This window comes from Cinclus cinclus, chromosome 3 (genome assembly GCF_963662255.1).
Source record: "Cinclus cinclus chromosome 3, bCinCin1.1, whole genome shotgun sequence".
Taxonomy (NCBI): Eukaryota; Metazoa; Chordata; class Aves; order Passeriformes; family Cinclidae; genus Cinclus; species Cinclus cinclus.
The window spans coordinates 89,863,479-89,890,417 of record NC_085048.1 but is presented as its reverse complement, the minus strand read 5'-3'; the positions used below and the strand labels follow the sequence as shown (position 1 = coordinate 89,890,417).

General features: G+C 42.4%; 1 protein-coding gene across 1 annotated transcript in view; it reads left to right on the top strand.

Annotated features, from left to right (window-relative positions):
* The window catches only part of KCNH1 (potassium voltage-gated channel subfamily H member 1), a 167,119-nt gene extending 143,097 nt beyond the window's left edge, over window positions 1-24,022 (top strand). Inside the window, exon 11 of the mRNA XM_062490404.1 lies at window positions 23,174-24,022. Within this exon, the coding sequence (XP_062346388.1) occupies window positions 23,174-24,022 (849 nt within the window). The remainder of the gene's footprint in view (window positions 1-23,173) is intronic.
* Window positions 24,023-26,939: the final 2,917 nt, after the last annotated feature.

Here is a 26,939-nt window from a genome sequence, read left to right as displayed (position 1 = left end):
TTTCCATTTCTCTTCGAGGAAATATTTTTCCCCAAACCAGCTGGGGGAGGGACTGCTTGAATCTGTTTCAAGAGGGACCCCATTCAGAGGTTTCCTCCCAAATTTGCCCTAAGCCAGGACAGGAAGGTAAATTAAAGATTAATCCAATAGGCAGTAGAATTACTCATTTGTGCACTGCTATTCATTTGGACTTTTTAACTTATCTTGAATAGTAAAATAAGGACATTTAAAGATTCAGACTGAGCAAAATGCAAATGTGAAAAGGCTGTGCTGTCATTGGTTCTAAAATCCAGCACAGTAAGGAAGTGATGTGGGTCAGTGAATAAAGGCAGAATAATAACTGCATGGAGGCAACTTTTGAACATTGCTGTCAGATACTTGAAATTTTTAATCTTTTAATTTGTCACAAAACCTTTTTTTTTTTTTTTTCTTTAAAAGCTAGAAAGGTATGTAGCACTTCAACAGACGTGCTGGTGACTTGTAGAGAGCTTAATCCTGTAAGTGCTGTGTCTCAGGTGTCCTAAGAACTCCAGCATGGCTCTAACTACAGCTGCTTTCAGCACCTGGCCTCTCAATTCCAGCTTGCTGTGGAACTTACTTCAACTCAAGCTTTATTTTAACTAAAGCTTAAAAGCTTACAAGTTTTTTTTGTTTTGTTTTTTTTTGTGATCACAAAAAATATTGTGAGACTTCTTTTACAGAAATTGGTAAGAGAAGTATGATGGTGCTAAGCTGTGAAGTGAGATAAGGGTTGAATATCTTCCAAAATTAGACTTACTTTGTTTTTTTTCATTGATATATTTTTATATAGTTTTATTCTTACTACTGAAGGCAGGGTTTTCAGTTACTGAGTAACTGCTTTCCTCTTTAGACAATTCCAGGAACATCAGTGAAGCTGTGCTGAACTTCCACCTCTGAAGGATGTGACTAGGGGCTTGGCCCCTCCTAAATTGGCCATTTCAAGGACAGGAGAGCCCATAGTGAAGTTTAGCAAACCTACTGTCCTATCTGTGTCATGGCAACCTCCCAGGCCTCATACCAGCTGCAGCAGCATTGTGTCCTTCACAGTTTTGTGTCCAGAGTAGTTTTCCCCGTGCAGGTGGCCATGCAGGAAGGGAGCCTGTAGCTTCTGTCACAGCACTGTCACCTGCTCTGCTGACAGCAGGTTTATAAGCCCCTTTTCAGCATCCTCATCCTTCCCACAGAATAAGAGAAGTGAATCCAGGGCAAAATAGTCTCCTCTAAAATTTTCATTGTAAAGGATAATTGAACCAATGGAGAATAAGTTCTGTTTTGGACAAAATAATTAAAAATGTATGAGATAACTGATTTCAGTCTGGCAGGAAAAAGAAAACAAAGCAATGACATCTGTAAAGGATTAAACAGGCTTCTGAAAATGCAATGCTAATTCACCAAACAATCAAGTTGCCATCTTGATATGTTGAGTACTAGGTACCTTGCTTCAGCCATTTTGTCAGACATTTAATTTCACTGTCTTAAGAAGCTTGGCTTCTGTTCCATGCCCACCTTACACATTTATTTTTTTGGAGCGTCACAGTCATGTTGTGGTGCTTCACAGAGATGTTCCCACTACGTTTTCCTGAAAATAAGAATAGGAGAATAGGAGGGGTTTATAAAATGGGGACAGACTTTTTAGTAGGGCCTGTAGCAACAGGACATGTGTTAATAGTTTTAAACTAAAGGAAGGTAGATTCTGACTAGATGTAAGGAAGAAATTTTTGACCACGTGGGTGGTGAGGCACTAGCACGAGTTTCCCAGAGGAATGGCAGACATCCCATCCCTGGAAAAATTCAAGGTCAGATTGGATAGGTCTCTAAGCACCCTGATCTAGTTGAAGATTTCCCTGCTCACTGCAGGAGGGTCAGATTAGGTGACCTTTAAAGGCCACTTCCAACCCAAACTATTCTATGATTGTATGATTTTATGAATGCCACTGCTGGTGGAACAAGTCTGGGGACTGAGGAAGCCTGAAGTTCTGTGTGGCCAGTCTCAGAAATCTGGCCTTTTTGTAACATCTGAAATGAGCTAAGTACAGTTTTTCCACATTATGTGATTTAAAAAAACCCCAAAAAACTGGAAGTTTTTTCTCAAAAAATTATCTGTTAAAAATTATCTCAAAAAAATATCCTGTCCAGGATATTCTTCCATTATCCTGTCATCAGCAGTAGCAGTAGTTCCTTACTGGGGCTCAGTGGTGTCTCACTGCCTGTTTTGAATGAAATCCCCATTAGACTAATGGAATGAAATCCCCATTAGATGTCTCATCTCCACAGTGCAGAGTTAGAGCAGGTACCTGTTGGAAAGCTGACAATTCCTTCTTTTCAGGGTGAGGGTGGCTTTACACAGTATGGGGATGTCAGACTGTTCTTTGCTTGGTATTAGTTGTGTTGAAATAAAACACAAATTATGTTTTTTCAGTGTGGAAAAGCTTTCTTGCTCTGATCCCATGAAATCTTGCATACAATGTGAATATATTGCAGCATTTAAATATGACATACAGATTTCCATACACATATGCTATATAAGAACAATGTAGCATGAATCATCTTTTTATGACTGCAGGGCTTTTGCAAAACACCCATTAATTCTGTCTGGTCAGTCCCCACTGTATAGATTGAAAAAATTACAGTCTTCCTCAAATTACTTACATGTGAATGTTTCTATGTTTCAGAGTTTCTTCAAGTTCTTTTAAATCAAAAGAAAGATGATCCTGTCCTATTGCTGACTCATACTTCTTATGTTTCTGTTCCTTTGCACAGGGCTTTTAACATTCTTCAATGTAAATGTATCAAACTAGTAAACCAGGCATTTCAGAAGCCACATTTTCTTGAGTAATAGCTATGTTCTGTCTCAGTTTTCCTTAGACTTAAGGAAAATTTCTACTGGCCTAACATGCAAAGGCTTTTGGAGAATGTTTTTAAAATTATTTTATTTTCAAGGGCTGGTTCTCATTAAAAAAAAAAAAAATCAATGTCCTTACAGTTTTATTTGTTTTGGATGTTTTTAAGATTCCTTGAAAATAGAGTTTTATTCTTAGGAAATCCCTTGCTTCCAACTGCTGTTTCTTCCTCTTATCTGTCTCTTCCTAGAGAGCTGCCTAGAAAAAAGACAAACATCTGTCTTACAAGAAGACAGATCATGGTATAGTTCAATGGTTTCTCCCTAAATTCTTACACACACACACGCACACACACACACACACACACACACACACACACATACACACATATATATATATAAAACTATGTATGGGTTGGGGTGTCTGTGTGATTGTTGCATTGCAGTATGCTTTAATCATTTCCCCAATCCTACCCAGTTTCTGGTGTTCCTGAGAGGTGCACTTGCACTGACACTAGCTGGTGACATTTCCATCCTTTTCCGACTGCTTGAAAATGTGCAACTTTCCATGCTTTCAACAAAGCCATCCTTCAGGCTCAATAAAATCCATGCAGCTGTTCACTGACTGTCTCAAACCTTTTCTTTTTTTTTGCATAGAAGTCATAACCTGATTTGATCCGTACTGATTTAAGTTAAAGGATGAACTGCATGTATCGATATTACAGAAACAATCTGGCTTAATTATAAAGCATGGGTATGTACTAGGAGCAGACATACAATCCTTCTTCTATGGGTAAATGGGGAGTAAAATGTCAGAGGGCACTGCAAAGGGGAATTCATTAATCTTTGGAAAGGATAAAGCTACTGCAGCACCCAAAGTTGGTGAGGAAATGGCTCTGTTTGCTGTGCAGGGTTTGGATGCTGCTGGCTGATAGGTCATGCAAAGGCCTTTAAAAAACAGCACCTGGTGAACTCAGCACTGCTCATCAACACAGGAGCACTGGGCTAGAGGGCAGGGCTTTCATAAGAAATGTCAGGCAGACAGGAGGGTTGTCAGAGGCAACCAGAGTTTGAGGTTTCTTGATGCTGCAGGTCTGCCTGAGCCTCGCCCCAGTGCAGTTTCTGAGCCTGTCTCCATGTGTGTGTGTGTGTGTGTGAGGGAGGGATGCCTGGGGGGGTTTTAGAGGCTGAGAAACTGCTTAAGGTCAGTGATGAGCACGCTGTGTAGCCACTGAGCAACGGGGAGGTTGAGGTTGTTCATCTCCATTGAGAATTAACTGTTTAAGCTCTTAAATTAAACTGGTTTTGATTTTGAAATTGCTGGGATGCCCCAGCACTCAGAAACTGAAGTATCATTTTCTGGTGATTTAAAAATAATGCTGGCAGCTCTGGGACCTCCAGCATGGGAAGGACTTGGACCTGTTGGAATCAGTCTAGAGAGGCCATGAAGATAATCAGAGTGCTGGAGCACCTCTCCTGTGCAGATGGGCTGAGGGAGATGGGATTGTTCAGCCTGGAGAAGGCTCTGGAGAAACCTTTGAGCACCTTCCAGTAGCTGGAAAGAGACTTACAAAAAGGGCAGGTAGTTGTAGGACAATGGGCAATGGCTTCAAACTGCAAGGTTGTAGGTTTAGATAGATATTAGGAAAAAATTCTTCACTGTGGGGGTGGTGAGGCACTGGGGCAGGACCTACCCAAGAATTTTCAAGGTCAGGTTGTATGGGACTCTGGGTAAGCTGGTCTGGTGGAAGGTGTTCTCTCCCATGGTAAAGGGCTTCAGAACTAGATGACCTTTAAAGGCCCCTTCCAAACCAAACCATTCCATGATCTCTGAAATGGCATCCTCTGTAGATGCTGTATTTTCTATTTGAGAAATTTAACCTCACAATATGAGCTTCTTTACAATAATGGAAATTCATGGGACCTGCACACCATAGTGGGATTGAAATCCATTTGCCTTTACCTGAAGTGAATTATTTTATCTGTAGATAGGTCTAGCAGCACACTGTCAAATAAATGCCCTTGGATAAACTAACTTTTCTATTGTGATTGTAGTAGTTTGATGCTTTACCATCATGTCTTTCTTTTTGCCTGGAAGCAGCCCATCACACTGAACTAAAAGTAGGGACCTCTTATTCCTGTTGTGTTACACAAGTCAAAGTAATTTATTTACAGCACTGTTAATTCAATGCACTATCTGTAACTGTTCTGCAAGCATATGTGACTCCTTTGAACATTTATTCTTACAATGAACATCCTGTGTTGCTGGGAAAACAAGGATTGCTTTTCTTTCTACTGCAGACATCTAGTTTAAAGGCTATGCTGATTATTCACTCTCTTTACTCTTCAGTCAGGCGGCAAAATGTTTTCCTTGCCCCAGAAGCTGTTACAAAGTTTCATCTGCTGAAGTTTCCCCGGCAAAACGGGTTTGAGAGACTAAGGCTTATTCTACAGCCCAGAACGGTAGTAAAACCCCCCCAAAAACAAAAGAAAACCTGCAAAAAAGGTGAAATTCACTGCTGTTCCTTATAATTTTAGATCAAGTCCTAAAGCTTGTATTTCACTGGGATGTTTTTACTGATTCTAATGTGTGCAGGAAGATTGCTTGTTTGACAGTGCTTATTTTTCCAGTTGGAATGAAGGACTTCACATAGACCTTCTGTCTTCCTCCTCACTGTCATTACATCAGTGGGAACTTCTGAATGTTCCTGCCTTGGAGTATTCTCCAAGTGAGGAGGACAGTGGCTGCTGGAGCTCCTGGAGCATACCCAAACGTGTTCAGTGACCTAGACACTATAGCTGGACTTAAATCTAGATCTAATCTTACAGAAGGATCTTTTTAGATAGGGAGAAAATACCTAAAAAGTTAAGAGATATGCTGTAACTGTCCTGTGGAGGGATTTAAGTTTAATGATTCATCTCAGTATGAAAGCTCCTGTAAAAATTGAACACTTACTGTAGTTGAATTATTTGTTGGGTTTTGTTTTTTGTTCCCTTCTGACAGTTATTTTTCTGTTGACCATATCCTTTATATAACAGAGTGCAGGACACATTTTGATATTTACAAAATTGATAGAAAAATGGCCAGGAAATGAAATGGTATGGGTGGTTCCTCAGCTGAGGCCAGGCTTTGATTTTCTGAACCTTTTGTTTGTGACACATATGTCCTGGGTGTTGTGAAGCTGAATTTGTTATCTGTTAAACACTTTGAGCTTTGTCTTTATTCTACTTGTTTGGTTTTGTAATAGTAATACAAACTGGTGATGTTTTCAACAAAGTCATGATGCTTTAAAGCTATGTCCACCAGTGTTTTAGAGGCATAGTGACATCTGCTTGTTGCCTAAAACTGACAGTGCTAAGAGGGTGCCATCAGCTATAGTTAGACACAAAATTTAGGGCTCAATCTGGCAGCGAAGTGTGGGAAGAGGGAGGACATGCAGCAGAGTGCAGACCCTATCTCAGCTTTGAGAACATAAAGGAGAAAGTAGAACAGTCACTCTCACCTGTTCAGGCATTTAGATCTCATTTTATAACCGTCAGAGTTTAAAAGACCTCATTGGAGCAATGGCCTCATCAGAGGTGATGAATTTTCCCATTGCATCCTGCACTGCCTGGGAGTGCTTGACCTTCCCACTAGGAAGCTCAGCTCTGTCCTGACTCCTGACCCTCATCCCTTTGGTCAGGGCACATTAACAAAAACCAGAAAGATGAGATGCTGCCATCAGCTGCAGGGGATCTGAAGTATCCCAGCCCCTGTTCCTTTAAATGCAAAACACATCTCAATGCAGCATCTGATGCATTTTCAAATTTGTTGCCTGATTTGTTCCTGCAGTCAAAGTGAGAACATAGGCCAGTCAGTATTCCACTTGGGTGTTTGGTCTGTGAATTGTGGCTGTGTTTGGAGGCATTTTGGTTAGCCAGAAACTTTCTGAGTTTGCCTCCTGTGTGTGTGGCTATCTACAAACCCAGCGAGGCGTAGCTGGATCAGGGCTGTCAGTGCCTCAGTCTGTAAGACCGAGACTATGCTGCACTTAGGTCCTGCAGTGCCTGGTATCAATAAGTGCTTGGTATCATAAAAAGCTTCTGATCACTTAGTCCAAGCCTACAGGAGAAAGAACAACCTTTTTGTAGTGTGTTAATGTGAGACTTGGGAATACTGATCTACATCTCTGATCTGCAGAAAGATGTCTCTGGCAGTCTTTAAGAAATAATTCATTTTCTTCTGTTTTTTGTTCCCTTTCAAAAAAATAGATATGGCATCATCATGCCAAAACACAGCTTGGAGAATTAATGGTCTGTGTGTAGAGAAAGGATAATGTGGTCTGTTTGGAGTTCGGTTTCATCTCTTTGGCAGGTGTCACCACTGCCATCAAAATGTTTTCATGCAGTTCAGGAGGCTTCTTTGTGTCTCCTGAGGTACCCTTGCCATCATGCTGAGCAGCCTTGCTATCACACTCCACTTCATTGGGGTTGAGCAGAGGTTCACATCTGAGATGTGGTGTTTGGTCAGTGAATTGCTGCATGAACCTGGCAGCAGAGCCCCTGCACTGCTCCCTTGCCCTGCCTCCCATTCAGGGTTGTGAGCCCAGCCCAGCCCTGGATACGGCACTAACAGGGTAGCGCTCAGCTTCTGACACTGTGGAAAATAGAACCAACTACAAAGCAAACAGCAACAACAGATTTTGGGGTGTCTCAGCACTGCTTTGCTGTCAGTCGTTGCTAGCAGTAGGTTTGTCCTTGAACAGGTTTGAATGTGAAGAAGCCTTTCTGAGAACAAGAACAGAGTGTTGTATTGGAGCGTGTAAATGCCTTGGAAAATCTCAGGCAATCAAGAGTGACTCACAGCTTTAGCACCAGTGCTGGAGATCATTTGGCAAGAGGTAGTTTCAATAACCAATGCAGACACAAGGACCAAGTGTTTTCAGAGCTGGATGTGATGCAGAGATGAGCCTAGATTCTCCCTGTCCCCAAGGTACAGGCTAAAAGTATTTTCCTCTTTATCTGAATTGTCTCATCTGACTGATGACTGCTTCTTCAAAGCTCTGATATGGTAGATGTATCCATCAAATGATGTATTTAAGAAGATAATCAAATGCAATATGATATGCCAAACATCTATTAAGACAGAAAAACTTCTGCCTTCCCTCTGGGGAATCCTCTTCTCTTGAGCTGGGCAAAGATGAGTTTTGTGTGCTGATTAGTCACAATATGCCCTGTGAAGTAATTTGAATCGGCTAACAGGGAGTGATGGCAGCATTCTGTGCTGCTGCCGGGTCCTTCTGGGTCTGCACATTAGAGCTGCAGCAGGCAGCCAGCTGTTCACAGGCAGCTCTGCACCTTTTAGCAGCAAACCTGGGCCTCTCACATGGGAGAAATTCTAATAACAAAGTTTAAAGGATCTTCTTTTAATCACCCCTGCACCTGAGCAAGATTGGAAAGTTGGATGCAGATGCTAAAAAATGTATTTAAGGAAAAAAAAAAAAAAAAGAAAGGCAAAGCAAGAAAAACCAGAAGATGCTGTTGAGACTTATTTTTAGCAAACTGAGTTCCAGACAGTGTGCTGGGGGCAGCTGGGTTCCAGAACAGGTAATGAGACATAGTCATATTTAAGATACATGCTAAAAAATTGCATAACTTACTGAAGCAACAGATTTTCAACTTACAGTATTCAGAGGATGGTGATTTTGAAGAGCAGCAGTTAGAATTTTAGCTGGTTTAATGCAAACTAATATTCTAGAAATAATCCTCTTTATTAATAAACCACATTTCCTAAGAAGTCATGTATGAAACAGCAAATGCTAAGTAAAAGGAATATTAAAGACAAAATCTGTTTCAAATGCCAGATCTGGCAAACTCTCCTGTTAGAAAAATATCTAATAGCAGCTGGATTGGGATTTTTCTAACTGGGTAAAACAGAGTATTGGTGGGGGGAGAATTGAATTTGCAACTAAAATTGAAAACATTCCTGAGCACCACTTGTTCAAAGGGTGTTTTCATTTAGTCCAACATCATGACTGACCCATACTTTATAGTCTGGGCTGCTGGGGAAGTTATTGCATCTGCGTGCACGGGAATGCCTGTTAGCAGCTGAGCTCGTGTGCTGCCAAGGTCTGCACCTCTGCCTGCAGACCTCCCACCACCCTGCTCATCACACCCATGCAGACAGCTCCTGCTCCTCCCGGTGCCCCTGCTCAACAGCACAGAACATTTCTAACAGATCTTCCCAAGGGCCTTCTAGGATTTGAGAGGTCAAATATCTTTATTTTATTTTCTTTTTATTTTTCAAAACTCTTTCCCCCCCTCCCCAAACTCTCCTAAGAAGTTTCAGGCCTGGCAGTGTGGTAGAGATGAATGGGCTGCAGGTGAAATTGGTGATCTCCAGCACTCCCTACTGTGCATGAGAGAGGGGTCTCAACTGCGTTCAACTTTGTGTGCTGGGAAAAGATTTTTGTGCCCTGCCTGTTCTGACTTTGGGCAGCAGAGGGAGAGAGAGAAGAGGGCTATTGGCAAGTATTTTAATTCTTGACCTCCTTTGGTGCAAGCCCTGGCTTTGAGAGGGCAAAGGCAGGCAGTGTTTTTACTGTTCTCAGGCACTTTTTGGAGGCAGGGAGAGCCCTTGAGCATGCTGCCTCCCCCTCTCCATGCTGCCCTGCGGCGAGGACACCACACTTACCCTACATGCTGATGTGTCACCCTCTGCTTGTGGAGCTGGTGGTCGTGAGGGCTCTACTCTGAGGATGGGGACAGGCACCCAGGCCAGGAGCACAGTGGGGGGAAGCTCAGTACCCACCACTGAGCTGGAGGGCAGCTTAGTGAAAGCATGCGGCACATCAAGAGATGCTGCAGTACTGCCGTCCTGCCAGGAGGACTCTTGTCCTGAGAGCTGGCATCAGATCCAAGTTATAAGTGAGCAGGTTTTGGAGTCTAGGGAGATCAAATGATCTCTGCCAGCATTGCCTGCCCTCCTTGACAGCATTTTCTAGAGCCTTCTGTCACTGAAGAACAAAAGCTGGATCCAGCAGTTGCCTGGTGGTTCCATCCACTTCAGCCAAACAGGCGTTTTGGGCTGGATGCCCCTATAGCACAATGAGAATAATGGAAATTACAGCTGATTTACTATGCAATGATGCTTCTGGCCAAATGGCTTCCATCTGAATATGAAGCAAATTTTCCAGCGTGCTGGTGTAATGACTGCACCATCTCTTTGCCCCTTCTGTGCCTTTGCAGTCAAGTATTTACTAGAAAGTGCAGCATTAGGTAAAAATCATGAAGGGAGGGTGAGAAGTCACATCTTTAAAGTTTCTCTAGATTTTATTTGGTGTATAATAGGGAAATGGATAAAATAAAAGCATGCAAGCCTGCTTTGTGCAGGGTAGCCCAGGTGTGTGCATGTGCCATAGGCTTGTTTCAGCAGGAAACAAGTGGAGTCCCCATGCCAGGAGTTGTAGGAATTGTACTGCTTCATCTCGAGATAAAATGTTTTGTCCTGTGGACTTTTGAAAAACCTGCTGAAAATCTGAAAGCACTGTAGCTTCTTTTTGTGAATCTGATGCCAAAATCTCTGCAGTGAGGCCCTGTGTGATCAGTAGCACAGAGCCAGATAAAGCCTGATATAAATCTATGCTGTGGGCAGACTGGTGATAAAGATACATGTGGGGAGAGTTCAGGGGCATTTGAGAGCACAGCATGGGTGGAGGATGAGATGCATCTTTGACAACCTCTGAGTCCTCTAAAATCTGTTAGTCCTTTCCCAGCCCCTGGATAGTCTGTGATTAGAATGGCACAAGGATGGCTTGGGTCCACCTGCTCTTGAGTTGGGCTTGCAGCAGGGAAGTGGGTGCACAGAAGCTAGGTGGCAAATTCAAACTGGTGAATGAGTTCCCATGAGAAATGGGTTATTATGCAGTGAGGGAGATGGTCTTAGAAGCAGTTAATTTGATTAGGATGTCATTATGTGAAAAATTAAGAGCACTTTTCATTTCTGTGGGATGATGAAGCTGTTGCCAAAATCCAGCTTTCAGTTGCTGGTGCTGGTTATATAAAGATGACTGCTCTGTGTTTCTGAGGATTGTAACCTCTTAGTAGAAAACAATGTCAGGAGGAGATTCTTCGGCAGGGTTTGCTGTTTGTGCAAACACTTTTATATTCTCTGAGCTCTCTGTTAGATTGTCCAGCTGTGTCTTTGTCAGGTGTGCACACATAACTGATTGATCTAAGCACTGTTTACTCAGATTCAGGGGGATGCACTGGCAATATCTGCTGTTGTCTTGAGTTTAGATCCATGTCTAACATTATTTTGGATAACGCTGTCTTTTTTTTTTTTATCTTAAAATAGCATTTTCCATTAAATTGTTTCCACTATATTGAAACACTCTCTGTGTGGATTCTGGTATTATTTCTACATGTGCTTAACTGCTGATGTGTCTGTTGCACTCTTCAGTTGCTAAGGAAATAGTTTCCTTTCTTGGATAAATTATTTTAATGTCTCAGCCTATGTCTGTGGGGTAGGATCATCCATCTTTTCACCACGACAAATTTAAGTGAATTTTGGGACTAATTCTTGCAGACTGGATGTCTTACTAAGGCATAAGAGAAAGCAGAAAGGAGAGAAGAGCTCTCATGGAGACAGGAAGAGAGGGATTTTTGCCTTTGTTTGCTTAATTCTGTGCAATCAAACAAATTTGTACACTGTAGTTAAGTACAGTCATTGTCATAACAGAAAAACTTTAGAGTGCTATTGAAATGTCTACTCTTAGGTAATGCTTTGCACTGGGAACTGTTCCCAGCTGGATCTGAAGTGCCTGAGGCCTTGGTTGTGTCCCCCAAGCTGTTTGAGGGACGTGGAAAACCTTCACTTCCTCTCCTCAAGCACAACTTCACAACGTGATGGTGACAAAGCAGAATGCTGCAGCACCTGCCCTGGGTCTGTGGCAACATGAAACCCACCTGAATTCCAGCAGCTTCTTCAACCTCTCCATGGCTGCAGTTCTTCCCGTTTGCAGGAAAGTGAGAGTATGGCAGGCTGCTCACAGATCTTATTTCTGTTCATGATGATGGTGTTTGACATTCCTACACTTGGGATAAGAATCAGTTCATGTGAAAGATGAGACCAGAAAGTGGGTAAGAAAACATAATATGACAAGCTCCTTGAAAGATGCGTCTCTTCTTTTAAAAATAAGATTATGATATGTAAATATAAATTATAAATTCACATAGGGAACTAAAGAGCTTGCGATGAAGTGTGAGGAGGAGTTAAATTGAGATTACAAAGCTTCGCTGCACTCCTAATCTGAGATATGGCATTGGTGGTGGCTTCTCCTGGATACTAGTACAACTCTGAAACTAAAATAGATCACATTTCAGTGATGCTTAGAGGTTAAGGCTTAATGTCCCAGTATTTCTAGTGGAAGAGAAGCAGTTTGCTCAAGGGTAAGCTCTGTGTCACATCTCTCTCTTACCTCAGAACAGGGGATCAAGGAGAAAACTGATTTTACAATGCTCCTTGGAAGGAAGGAGATGTCACCTGAAGTGTTTAAGTTTAGCCCAATGTGACGTTAGAACATGGAAGAGGTAGAGATGGCAAAGCACGATAGTTAAACAATCAGTATTTTATTGATCACTTAAAATCATGTCAGCGAACACTCTGTGCTCTGCCTCACTTAAGCTACTGAAGCCGTACTCTTCAAACCTGCCTGCCTCTCAAATGAAAATGAAATGTTTTGCATTGTCTCAGTGAAGTGGAAAAACAGGAGAAGATGAGAAAGCTTAAATGAAAAGCTGTCTGTAAGATGAAATGAAACATTTTAGTTCGGGGAAATGAAGGGTTAGAGTTGCAGAGCAGGAGGGCACTATTCGATAAAACTGGGATAGTTTTCAGGTCCAGGAAGTTAATTTTTCTCACTGATTTGAGAAGATGAAGAGAATGGTAAAACTGCTGTCCAGGAGGAGTTCTGGGATTAGGTGTCATTGTCTCCCCAGCTAATATTTTTCCATTTTTGGATCAGTGGTGAGGGCATTTGCTGAAGCAGGAGACGGAATGTGAGGATCCCACCTCCTGGTGAGGATCTGTGTCTCCACGCTGGAGCACCAGTCCCATCACCTGCCTGAGGGAAGCTGGGGGACCTCCGTTCCAACTCGCACTTTTAAAACCAGAACTTCCTTCAGCCTGTCTCATTGGAAACACTGGCTCTGAATGTCACTGTAGCATGTGTGGGGAGGCAGGATGTCCTGTAGTGTGTGTTTCCAAAATGAAACACAGGGGAGACTTGGAACAACTTTCCCTGAGGCAACCTCAGCCATCCTGGCCTGTGTCTGGTTTGCAGTGGGCGGGCATCTCATCACAGTCACCTTGTCACAGGGCAAAGTTCTGGCAAGGGAGGGAAGGGGAAGGAGAGCTTCCCTCATGGCATCTCTGCACATCGGAGTTGGAACTGAGTTTTTGTCCCCATCTCTGCGCACATTGGAGTTTGAACTGGGGTTTTGTCCCCATAATGTGGTGACAAGCACTGTGCTCCTTAAAGGGGCATTCAGATCCTTTTGGCAGAGGGGAAAAGGGAATTTGCTTTCTGCTGTCTATGAGAACTCATGGAAAAAGGGGGTAGACAAGATCATGACCGTGGTGTCCAAGAGTCAGATGAAAGCACACACTTTTTCTAAACAAAATCTCTTAGCAAAACTGGTTGTAAATGAAGCCTGAATAATGATTGAAAGGCATTTGGGGATGAATGAACCACTGTGTATCTGCCCTTATCTGTACAAGAGGGAGAGGTGTGATACAAACAAAAGCTGGGTCAAAGCCTTTTAGACTTGTATTTAATGGTCTCAGGAAGTCTGGAGTTTGTGGTTCTTACTGCTCCTGGTAAAAGGTCTAGAGGTTTGCAACATTCAAATCTAACTTCGTCATTCTGTAAACACAGACAATGGTAAATATTTTAAAAGTGAGGGTTTCAGTCTGCTTGTGAAGAAACAATGCTCTCCTGCTGAATTATCCTGGTTTTCCTCTTCTAGAGCAGGTGTTTTCTTCAGGAGAAATTAATGATTGTTTCAGTTCAGCATGTCTGAAATCACTTGACAAATTGTATTGAAGACCTCTTATCTGAAAATTGTAAGGGTGAACTCTCACCAATTCTATCGGAAAGGGATGTCTTGCACAAGTAAACTTGTGTGGCTGACATGAGACACTGCAATGTGTGCTGGGCCCGTGATGTCTTCCCATGAAACAGGTCATTTTACCTCACTGAATAATGGGATTTTGCTCTCTGTGTGTATAAATTGAAAGCCCAGTAGAACCCTAAACAGTGGTGCCACGTAAGTAATAAAAACAATGGCATTGGTCATATTGGAAGGAGAAATTGCTGTAAAGCTCTTGGAAATGTGTGAATGAAATATAAGATAGAAATCACCTACCTCTGCCAGTATTGGAATCTACATTCAGCATGGGATGTGTCTGCTTTCACAGAACTAAAATACCTGAGACAAAATCAAGAAATTCAGCTCTAAAGGATTCTCTGTGAAGTTACCTGGAGGGATCAGTCAGTCCTTGGCTACATTAATTAGCTCACCTGTGGATTTAGCAGATGGGAGACACCATCAGTTTTGACAACTGATAAGGAAGTCACCATCACCAGCTGCAACTGGACCATGGGAAACTGGCAGAGATTTTTTTCTAGGTACTGGGAGCTTAGAGGAGCTCTTGTAATGAAAAGGTCTGAAACACCTCACTACAGTCAATTCTTGTCTTCCCTTCAAGGTTTTAAGCTCCTGGCTGTTAGTTAGGGCTGAAAGGGTTTGACAGCTGCTTTGGAAAATGGTAAGCAATGCACTTTTTCTGTTGCTGACCTCATTCAGTTATAAGTAGATTGTTTCCTTCTCACAGAATGTTATCCAAGCTCTTGAACAGGGAAAGAACAGACCATTTGGGTGGCACTGGGTGCTTGACTGTGCATGACTGTGCAGCCATACTGGGCCACCTACTTGGGTAGATTTATTCTCTTTCACTGCAGGGCTGAAGGTTATTTTATTTTCTTCAGTATTAAAGCTGAACTTTAGGCCTGTTAACTCAGAGAGAGACACATAAAAGAGAGTTCATGTTCTCTTAGGTAATTTATGCAGACAACTTTCATCTGAGTGTAATTCTCAGTTTATAATTTCAAGAGCTCCACAACCCTTATGCATTGGGAACATGGAGCATTGTATTTGCATGGATGGGTTTGTGAGTGGGCATTCAAAAGTATCTGAATGACTCGTAAGCTCTTGGTAAGCTCTGATTAATTTGAATACATTTGAAAATACATTTGATTCCTCTCTTGAAAAGTGAAATACCTGTCAGTCACTGTAAGCCTAATGACAGAAAGCAGATGAGTGAAAGCAGAAGCAAAAACAAGTGAATGCAGACACTAGCTAAGAGGAAATTATCTTAATGGTGAGCTGCTATCCAAAAATGTAATCACAGAAAGCAAACTATACAATTTAAATATTCCCTCAACACATCATTGCTTTTCTCAGCTCTACAACCTCTGAATCCATTTCACATCTCAAGTGAAATTGTCTCAGAGTTAGAGGTGGGGAAAAAACATCCCAAATCTTTGACTCTCACAAAATTGCCTGTTTCTTCCAGGAAACACTTAGTAAATGGTAGCAAGCCACAGGGAGCTTAGAGAAACAGACTCTGAGTCCTGAGAAGGCACGTTGTATGGATTATATGACATTTTGTATAATTGTAATTTAGGTGACAGAGAGGTAAGTTCCTGCTGTGCCTTGGGCTCTCCTTAAAGCAGCTTTTGAGGCAGTGTTGTCTGCCCAAGAACGCAGGTAGCCTGTTGATCTGGAATAAAAGATGACACTACATGAACTGTTAGTGTGTCTGATATCTCCCCACAGCTAGAAGAGCACCCCATGTGCTACGAAAGAAAACTAAAAACCCCTAAACAGTACAAACTCTCCCCCTGCCCCCACAACCAAACATGAAAGTAGTATTTTATAGGAGTTGCTGCTGGAAACTGCTGACACTTGGCTGTCAAAACCCATAAACATTCCTTTTTTCCTCATTTACTAGAAATAAGAAAGTCCTACAGAGCATTTCACATTTTGATGGACATAGTAGTTCTCAGGGGGTATAACATTCCACCACTCAGATCTGGTATAATTTCCCTAAAGCTCTTGTTTGCACATTAGTTATTTGCTTGTGACAGCTACTTTTCAGACTAATGAAGTTCTGGTAGATATTTAGCGATATATATATTTCAATGGTTTCTTTTTCCCTGTTTCTCTTGCATTCTTTCTATCTTTGTGAGGGAGGTTGCTAAATGAGCTATAATGTGCTGTAATTGTGACTATCCAAACCAGTGTGGTTTTCAGTTTTTGGTTGTGCAGTTGTCTTAGTTTACAGTCGACAGTGTTTTAGGGTCTGTTTGGGGGAAGAGACATCCCTTAAGGCTTCAAAACCTGCCACGGAGTCTGTTGCAGATCAGGCAGGGGTTTTTTATTATTTCCATTAACAGATTTAGGCATAATTCTGTCTTCTTTTCAGTAGTATTTTTGTAAAACCTTTTCCCTTTTCACTCAACACTAGCACAGCCTGTAAAGACAAATTAGAATGAGGCGTTTGACATAGAGGAGTAGAGCCTTGAGTTGAGCAGAATTTCTAAATAAGTAATAGTGACACGATTAAACACTAATATTTGAGTTGGTATTTCTAGAATTTGTAATCAGGCTACAAAGCAGGCTGTCACAGAGAAGAACTTCAGCACTGTTGAAGCCAATAGTGCTCATGACAGTAACATTTAGCCCAGATGTTGTTCTGCAGAGACTGCAACCCTTGTTTCCTCTCTTCATCGGGGTAGCCTGGATGCTCATGAAGTGCTCATCAAGTGTGTCTCTTCCAAGCACTTGTCTGTTGATGAAGTGCACAGAACTCTGGTTTTGGAAAGTAAGTGGGTACTGCTGTGTCTGAAGGGCAGAGTGATGACACCCCACAGCACAAAGGGCTGTGCCCCATCCATGCTGGCTCTTGGGCTTTGTGTCTCCCAGGGATCCCTGAGGTTTGCTGACACCAGCACTCCTGGTACCAGCACTCCTTTTGAGCCCCACTGCCGGGACCTTCCGAATCTTAGTTCGCTTTGAATTTCCAGATAATTAATCAAAACTAGAAATATTTGGGAGTGCCCATGTGGCCTTAACTGGAGAGAAACTCGTTCTTCTTCAAAAGCAGAAACAAAATTCTGCTGTTATAGACAGTAAAACTAGAGAGAACTTAATGACAACATTACTGCCCATTCTCCTGATCCCATATTTAATGAGAAGGTAGGACTAGTGATTCCCTCCTTTGTGACAAGCCATCCCATAAAATTGCATAAGACACTCCTTTTGCCCTGACACCCACTAATACCCTGCTATAGGGATTCATCATCATCACACTCTACATTGATGCAGTTTTGGTTTCTTTAACATCAGCATCAAAAGCATTTTTATAGTTGAGCCTCTGTCTCTTTCCATTTTTCCTCCCTTTTTGCTTCTTAAAAAAAAAACAACACATAAATAAAAGAGGAAGAAAGATTGGATCCAATTTTCATCAGACTAATATCAGCCTGAAGATATTTTCATCAGTTCTTGGCAGATCCTAGATTGACTGTGTAATAATGAATGCCTTTTCATGATTGTTTTCCTCATGCTTAAGTTCATTTTCTGTGAGCACTGTATGAAGTAATTTTAAGCTTTTAATTGTTTATGATATTTGGCACTTCCAGACTCTGGGAATCTGTTTCTGTATCTGTAAAAGAGAATTATTAAGCACCAGAGAAAAATGCCATGCTACTTGCTGTTATGCTGAGGAAGACTTGCCAAATCTTGCAGTATTTGTGCAGGCTATAGAGGTGGAAAGAAGGGAAGCTTGCAGAGCTAATAATAGCAGAAGCTTTGTGGCTGGAGGCCTCATAATTGTAACTCCATGATGACAGTCTAATTCAAAATATGATGAAATCCATACTTCTATCTATTCCTGTGGGTCTTGGGTCAGTCCTTACTGACCTTACTCCAACCAGAGTTGAAAACAAAAAAACTTGGATGCTTTTGCACAAGACGAAAAGATCCTTTCATTGCAGATGCAGGCAGGTCTCTTTCAGCATTTGTCAGGGAAAGGTTTTCAATATATTCACAATATGTCTAAATAAAGCATCCCCTGATCTTTAAGTCTGTCTCATGCAGTGTTGGCATGCAAGTCCAAAATCTGGTTGTTAATACATCATTCCTGCCTTGCCCTTCTGTTGATTCCCTTTCTGGCAGTGTGAGGAGAGACAAAGAACATGACTTGCCATGACTTGGCAGGCAGCACCGTTCTGGTGAGGTTTGTGAACAGCCAGCAGTGGGCTGTTCATGGCAAGAACAACTACAGACAGTGGACAACATAGCAGAGCACCTCTCCCATGGGGAGAGGCTTGGAGAAGTGGGGTTGTTCAGCCTGGAGAAGAAAAGATTTGGGGTAACCTAATTGTGGCCTTCCAGTACCTGAAGGGAGCCTACAAGAATGCTGGAGAGGGACTTCTTACAAGAGCCTGTAGTGACAGGACAAGGAGAATGGATTCAAACTGAGAGTTGACTTAGATTAGATAATAGGAAAAAAAAAAATTAACTGTGAGGGTTGTCAGAGAAGTTGTGGATGCCCCATCCCTGGAAGCTTTCAAGGCCAGGTTGGATGGAGCTCTGAGCAACCTGGCCTGGTGGAAGGTGACTCTGGATATGGCAGAGAGGTTTGAACTGGAAGATCTTAAAGGTCACTTCCAACCCAAACCATTCTATGGTTCTGTTATTCTGTGAAACTTAGTCTTGAATCAAAAATTGAAGCAATGTTTCATCAAGATGTCATGATGGATTCTTTACTGCCATCAAGCTGGGTGTTTTTCTAAAAGATGCAATCTAGTGGTAATAAGATTTCTCCCAGGGAATGCCCCTTCTGAGCAACCCTATGGCCTGCCTTATGCCTGGGGGTCACATTGCCATCTGTTCTCCTGGTCTTTTCATAAAGACACTATGAAAGTCATATTCACAAATAATTCCCATGCTCTGTTATTTAACTGATGCATGGGTTTCAATGCTGAGCACAGTAAAATCCTTGTAACAGTTGCTGGGCACTCCACATTTGACAACCAAATATTCACTTATGTCTACCTCATTTTTTTTAATACTTTGACCTAAATCTGTAAAAACATTGATTCTAGAAACACAACTTCAAAATTCTATGATAATTCAAAAGAGGCAGTTTTTACCCAAAGTCACTTAAGACTTCATCTTCACAACTAGGTAGTACTGAGGAAAGGGAGAAGTGTTTGGTGTAACCCCATCTTTCTTGGACAGGACTCATGCACGGGCAGGAATATGGTCACAGAGAGCATTTTGTCATAGGTCTGTGGGGAACACAGGGGAGCAGGAGTGCACCAGAACAGGTCAGTGCATTTCTCCACTTGTCTCTGAGTGCATTTTCCAAAAAATAAAATTGTTACCAAATCATCATCACTGCATGCCTTGGTAAAAAATTTATATGATTGCAAGAATCCGTGCCTAATAGGGCTATTTTTCAAGGTTTTGGCAAATCTAGGCTGATACCTCTGCAATGCTCCAACTTCTTACAGCTTGGGCAGTATCCCTGTGGAGGTACAAGATTCAGCACCTTTTTAATAAAAGCAGAATTATGAAATGAGATTTGAGATTGGAGATGCAAAATATGTAGCTTTAGGCCTGGTGTTTAAATTTCATGTTATTTCATCTCAGTTCAGGTTTTTGTGCATCTTTTGGTTTTGACATATTGTTAAAATGCTCTCACTAGGTTTTTTCCATGGGACCTGTGTGCTTGGTCTTGAAGAATGCAATGTTATGGAAAACTGCATAACTTGTGTTTGAGCAGTGTATATCACACGTGGGCTAGGAGAATCTGAGGGTATAAAGATCTGTCCCTTCCCAGACAGACATCAGTGCTATCAAATTCCACATGAAAATTTCTGAGTAGGTCCAGGCTTCTCTTCCTTATAACAAATGAAATCTATTTTCTTTTCCTTTGTGCTCTTACTGCTTGTGGGAGCAGGTGCACATTTGCTGGCAAACCAACCAGATTTTCTGAATAACTTGGCTGCTGCTGAAGATAAACCACTTAAAAACTGTGTTTTCCTTAGTATTTGTAATAAAAGAGTCCATTTTAAAGTTATGTGTATTTTTATTTATAAGGACTTGCATTTAATCTTAAAAAAGGCAGAAAAGAAATCCAAAATGGAGTTAATTAAAGTATTTTCAATTACTGCTGAGTTTTGCATAGCTATAATATTTTTGCTTACTACATAAATATGGAGCTGTCTAGAGAAAATATGGCATTGGGGAACTTGCAAAAAAGGAGACAAGTGACAGCTTTGCCTGAGCTTCCCAAAGAGAAGTTGCTCTCTGACAGCTGTTTCTCCAATGTCTTGGGAGCCAATTAAAAGGAGTCAACCCAAGAGTTGGAGGGATGTCCCCTGGCAAATGGGTGAATGTTCGACTTGTACCACATGAGCACAGCTTGTCACAGATAAATTCGTATCTGTAGAAGATGTCAAGCAGGGTGGGAGACCCAAGGGTTGCATTTCTGCATTCATGCAGTGGTGTACTTCCCTTGGAGCTGGTGTAAGGCCTTGTGGAAAATGGAAATTAGGTGTCTTGTTATCATGTAGCAGTACCCAGGCAAGGGCATGTTTATACATCTCCTTCAACATCATTCCTGTTCCTGCTGCAGTTGGCTCTCTTGAAGGCAAAGCAGTGAAGGTGTGTTCAGGGCTCTCAGGCTGACCACCACACAGTGGGAAGGCCAATGGAAGCTCTGGCATCCATGGGGAGGGCTCACCTAGGCAGTGTCACAGAGAGCAGTGGGTGCTCTGGGTGGGTAAGTGCTTCCAAGCTTGTCCATCAGTGCTCACCTTCCTGTATTTGCTGGTAGATTTATTGTGTCCTCCACCATGGAGACCATGCTACTAACTGCTTGAGCTGCAGTGGTTAGGGCTAATATGGATTGGGTCAGGCTGTTAATACGGCATTGATTGCTTCAGACTTGCTCATTGCTGTCTCTCCTGCATGGTTCTGTAGCAGAGACAGCTTCTGTCACATAACTTACCCATTTATGTTGCAAAAATCAGTCATTAAATAGTGAGGGGTGCTCCAGTGCTTTCCAGACAAGTGCTGATTGGGCTGTGTGGAGCAGGGGTTGGCCCAGACACTGACTCTGCAAAGCATCCTGGCCTCTGGGTTTGAAAATCCTTCCCTGATGATCCCTGTGAGTGTGGCCACTGCACCAGCCAGTCATACATCCCTTCTGAGCATTTAAGACAAGTCCCTTCTGAGCATTTAAGACAAGTCCTGATCCACAGGTCAGACCAAGACAATGTGCTCATGTACAAAGTGAGCCCTGTTAGCTACATGTGGCACAGATGTGGATGTCCATACCTAACATACAAAGTCCAGGAGAGGGAAGGCTTGGGGACACAGAATTTTGCAGGGACAAATTGACCTGGCTTGGTCAGGTAGCTGCCTTGGTTTGCTGGGGCTTTGTGTCCCCAGAGGCAGCCTCAGGATGTTGCTGGAGTGACCCCCTGAGACCCTGCTTGGCAGAGTGAGCAGGGTAGTTGCCCTAACACTGGGCTGACACTCATCCCTCAGGTAAAGTGGGAAACTGCCAGTGTGTGGGAAGCCATATTAGCCTGCAGGATTGCATTGAATTCCCTTCCCTGTGAGTGCTATTTTCTTTCACTTTCAAGGATTCCACTGCTTTGTCCACTTTCCACTGAGTTCGTTGCAGAGTGAGTTTCTTGGAGGGAAGAAAAAAAAAAAAAGACTGTCAAGTACCCTGTTTTCTTATTCTTATCTCATATTTAGTTTCCTAATTACAGCTTGGAAATAAAATATCCTTCCTGCTAATTTTATTCTTTTGTATTTAGGAAATGCTGCCAAGTCTGACTTCTTCCTTCCAAAGATGCACTGTTAAGATGTTTTTTTCCCTGTTCCACAATGACAAAACTGTCAAGAAGCATTGCAGTCTGGAGAAACATTCATTTTGTGTGTGCCAGTGAAGAAGTGCTTATTACTTTAGTTTAATTTGAATTTGTCTACAACAGAGGGATGGGTTTATTTACACATTTCCTAATAATGATTTGAATCTCAAAGTTATTTCTGCACTGAAGTGTAAGGTCTTTCAGTAGATTTTCCCAAAAGCAGCTAAAGGGATTAAGTATCAATGTTCAGTAGAAGCTGGGGGCTGCATCTTTTACCCTCTGTATTGCAAACTTCAGCTTTGGGGACCTCTCATTTTCAAACAAGACTACTTACTGGTTCTTTGTTAGTGCCAGAGTGGAGTTTTTGGGTTTGCTTGAAAAATACTAATACTAATGTAAAATGCACAGAGTTTTTGAGGAGAATGTGTTTCCCTCACATACAAGAAAGAAACCTGGCTTGGCTACAGGTTGGGACACTGTGAGGCTTTTATCAGTACTGTGGGATCCTTGGGCTGCTCCTATAGAGATCACTTAGCCTAGAGGCTCAGTAAGATATAATTAGGAGGGTAGATGGAAAATTAATGCTTCTTTGTGCAAAAGTGTTCTCTTAGAGAGATAAATCAAGCCATGAAGCTCTACAAGCTTCTGAGGTAATGAAGCCATGAGCAGCTTCCCCATGTCTTGCCAAGCCCATCTCCCATTGTGCCCCTGGCTTTGGGACTGACTCAAGCTTCGCATCCTTAAACTGCACATTGCTTCTAGAGGAATATGTGGGAGGAAGAGAGGGCAAGGAGCACATTGCAAACTACTGTCGCAGAGTCCAGAGTAGTCTCTGCTGTACTGGCATCACGAGTGGCCACGCTGCACTAAAATAGTATCAGATCATTTGCAGATAGTGAGCTCTGAGATGAGACTTATGGGAATGGCTCTGTAATATTGGAAGCTTGGTGCTAAACCATAGAGTCAGGAAAACAAATACAAGAAGTCACTTTTTAACACAAGATAGAACAAGTATCTTCCTGGGATCATTATATTTACAATGGCTCTGCCTTGCTGACCTGTCAGACCTGGAGAAGTATTTTTCTTTTTCTTTTTTTTTTTTCTTTCTGGTGTTACAAGACAGATGGTGTCTGCTCTTAAATAATGAAATAAACTATGTTCCACACAACATAAGACATTTGAAAATGTTGCTATAAATGTGCAGAGGTTGTGCACTTCTCAGTTAAAATAGATTCTTTCAAATAATTCTTTCTCCAACTTTTCTCCCTTGACAAAAGTGCAGTTAATCACGGAGTGAAATCTCTTTCCCCCCTAGATTGTGTTCCGGAAAATCAGCGACGTCAAGCGGGAAGAAGAAGAGAGGATGAAGAGGAAGAACGAAGCACCTCTGATTTTACCCCCGGACCACCCGGTCCGGCGGTTGTTCCAGAGGTTCAGGCAGCAGAAGGAAGCGCGGCTTGCAGCGGAGAGGGGCCGAGATCCAGACGACCTGGACGTGGAAAAGGGCAATGCTGTTGCGGAGCAATCCTCTGCTCGCGCCGTGGTCAAGGCCAGCATTGTGACTGTTCGGGAGAGCCCGGCCACCCCCGTGTCCTTCCAGCCTGCCTCCACCTCCGGGACCTCAGACCAGGCCAAGCTGCAGGCTCCGCCGTCGGAGCACGCGGCGTGTAAGGCGTCAGGGGACTACCCCCGGCGGAAAGGCTGGGCCAAGTTCAAGGAAGCCTGTGGGAAAGGTGAAGACTGGAACAAGGTCTCTAAAGCAGAGTCCATGGAGACTTTACCTGAGAGAACTAAAGCTTCGGGAGAAGCTACCCTGAAGAAGACAGACTCTTGTGACAGTGGCATTACAAAAAGTGACTTGCGCTTGGATAACGCCGGGGAGACGAGAAGCCCGCAGGACCACAGCCCTGTCCTCACCGAGGTCAAGCATTCCTTTTATCCCATCCCAGAACAGACTCTTCAGGCCACCATGCTAGAAGTGAAACATGAGTTGAAAGAGGACATCAAGGCTTTAAACACAAAAATGACCAATATAGAAAATCAGCTAGCTGAGATACTTAGGATATTAACCTCAAGAAGAAGCTCTCAGTCGCCACAGGAGCTGTTTGAAATATCAAGGCCCCAGTCTCCAGAATCAGAAAAAGACGTGTTTGGAGCTAGCTGAGGTGTTTCTTTTTTAAAACAAACAAACCAACAAACAGAGAAATAGCCCCCTAACACTTTGCATTTAATCCTTCTTGAAAATAAGTGAGGGATCCGTTCACAAAGCATGTTCCCTCTGTCTAAAAAGGTATGGTAACAGGAATTGCAACCTCATGTCAAGATGGCAGCTGACTTTGAAGCCTTTTTGACAGCAAGGGTACAGTTTCTAAAGTCTTTCTTTTCTCCCTTTGTCCTCATTTCTCCCCAACCCCCGTCCCTCCCTGGGGATGTTGGAATAAGAATTCTGGCAGCAGCTATCCCTGTGAGCCCCAGGTGATCTCTGAGGTTTTTGAAGCATGCCTTATGTCCTTAGCTCGGGTTATGCCTATATGAATAAGCACTTGCCAGGGTGCTTATATTTTCAGTGTTTGGTGGGTTGTTTGTTTTGTTGCTGCTGTCACTGTCTTAGTCACCTCTACAGCATGTTGGATGTCACAGTATATTTTCATATATCTGTAATAATGCAAAGAGCAGTAGGAGACATGTATTTCATTGTGTGCTGAAATTTCTTTTGGGTAGTCAAGGAAGGGCTAATAAAATGAAAAAAAAAATTGGTACTTTTTATTTCAAACTGACATATTGCTAAAAAATTACATGTGGCAACATCTTCAAAAATAGCCACAGTATTTCAGATCTGTTAATAAATGGGATCTTCCACACTGTCATTCACTGAATCAAGGATATGCTTTTTTCAAAACTTTTTATGTTTTGAAAAAACTTATCTTCTGTTTGCATGTCTTTCAACATTTGATACTCTTGCTTTCAGCTCCAGCTGCTGGAGGGTTGGGTTTGCAGTGTACCTGAGAGCAGCCCACAGTGCGACATATTTGAAACATCACTAACAGGTCCTGCAGATGTGCCTCCCAATGAAAATATACTGTGGCATTTATGTCCTGTTCTGCTATGAATCTGCTCTTTTAATTCTTGTTAAATTATTATTCAGAAGTTTCTGTTTTGATAATGTTCGCTGTAGCCAAAGGCTTTCTCAGAATTTTTAACAATTTAGAATGGTGGCATTTTCCTCTACATCCAGATGTATTGTTCCTGATCCAATCTAGCTTGGAAGCAAATGGATAGTAGAGGTAGAAATACAGTGCTTACTGTATGCAAGTGCTATTGTAGCAAGGAAACAGAGAGATCTGCTTCTTAAAGAAGGAGATGTTTCCAAAACTTATATTTTCATAATCTTTTTTTTCCAGAGGAAGATTGAAGCACTTTACCAAAACTGTTCTTCATTATTTGTATAGGGTAGCATAGATGGTATCATGACTTGTGTTCTCACCTGGGGATACAGGTGTATATTCACAATATATTCACTCCACTGATCTGGTATATTCACTGCTTAACAGTAGCTTAGTTCTCAGAAGGATGGTACCATACCACATTTTAAGGGGTTTTCATTTTTAATGGCAATAGGTCTTAACACTTTGTGTGTTAAGTCTCATTCTTTTTCCTTGGTACTAAGTCATTTACAAAGAAACACAGGATTTTCTTGGGGAAGATTTTCGTTCATGTTAAGTACAGAAGAGGCAAGGAACACGATCAATTTTAATGATTTCTGCTGGCCTGATGCTTGCACAGTGCAATGCAGAACTGTGTCAGACATCCCTGGGGAGTTGGGATGTCCACTGATGACTGGCACAGTGGTGAGGCTGTGCTGTGCAAAGCTCCCAGCTCAGGTCCTGCTGTCAGTGTTGTTTTGTACTTGTTGCTGCAGTAACTGCCCTTGCTCTCAAAGGTAACAATTATTCCAAGCTCAGCACCACCATTTCAGAGGCAGGTGGTTTAGGATTGGCTTTCATTGTCTTACTCCTTGGTTTGGTATGGAGGTGCCCACAGATTGTGAATTCACACCCAAGGACTGAAATACTCCTGAGAAACAAGTCTCAGGTTCAAATCTGTAGGTTACCTTCTTTCCTCCCCCAGGAAAAGGCAAGCAGGGAGGTGAGTTGCTCTGAAACCAAAAAGCTACTTCCTTATTTCTGGTTCCATGTTTAGGTTTTTCCAGTGGCACCTGGTGTCTTTTACAGCTGCTCACTGCAGACCTGTAGTGCTGAGGAAGGCGCTCTCTGAGCTGTTTGTTTTTGGTGCTTTAATTGCTGTAAGTGGCAGCCGTTACCTGCAACAGCAATGGCATAGCTGCCACAGAAACCCATCCATCCACAGTTTCTGTGAGAAACTTTGTCATGATTTTTTTTTTTCCTTCTAGTCTTCTTAGACAGTAACTACCACCTAAGTAAACCCCAGGTGTACTGATACACAAGGATTTGTCATTGATTTCTGAAAGTTTCAGCAAGTTTTTAGAGACTGCCTTGGATGCAGTTTCCTGATCCAGGCAAATTCCTCACCAGCATGATATCCGTGACACTTTTCTTCATAAAATTTTTGAAAGGCTGAAAGTCTTAGCAAGTCCTTTGTGAAAGTGTCACCCATTTACCTGCAGTTGGATAAACATGGACATGAGCTTATTCCAGGTGGACAAGGGAGGAAATGTTTACAACCTCCCAAGTATGTGCCTAGTATCTCCAGAATTGCAGTGCAGACCTAAAATTAAACATGCAGTTGCAGGTTTCCTGCCCCTTTGTTGCTGATACTGAATTGATGTTTCTCAGTGATATTTTTGTGTGCCCTCAGGGATATGTTAAAGGTGAGTCTGCTGTTGCTGATTGCCCAGCCTGGAATGCCAGCAGGACCAGCCCCAGAAGCCCCCTAATTGTAATAATTACCCAGGCCCGTGAATAAAGGCAGACAAATCCCCATTTTCTGGGGCTGCTCCTTGTGTAGCCTGATACTCAGAATGATACCAAACTCCTCCCCATCCCATATAACAGTGGGTGGGTGCACCCAGTCCTTTTCTAAGGCTTTTTTCAGGCTCTTTC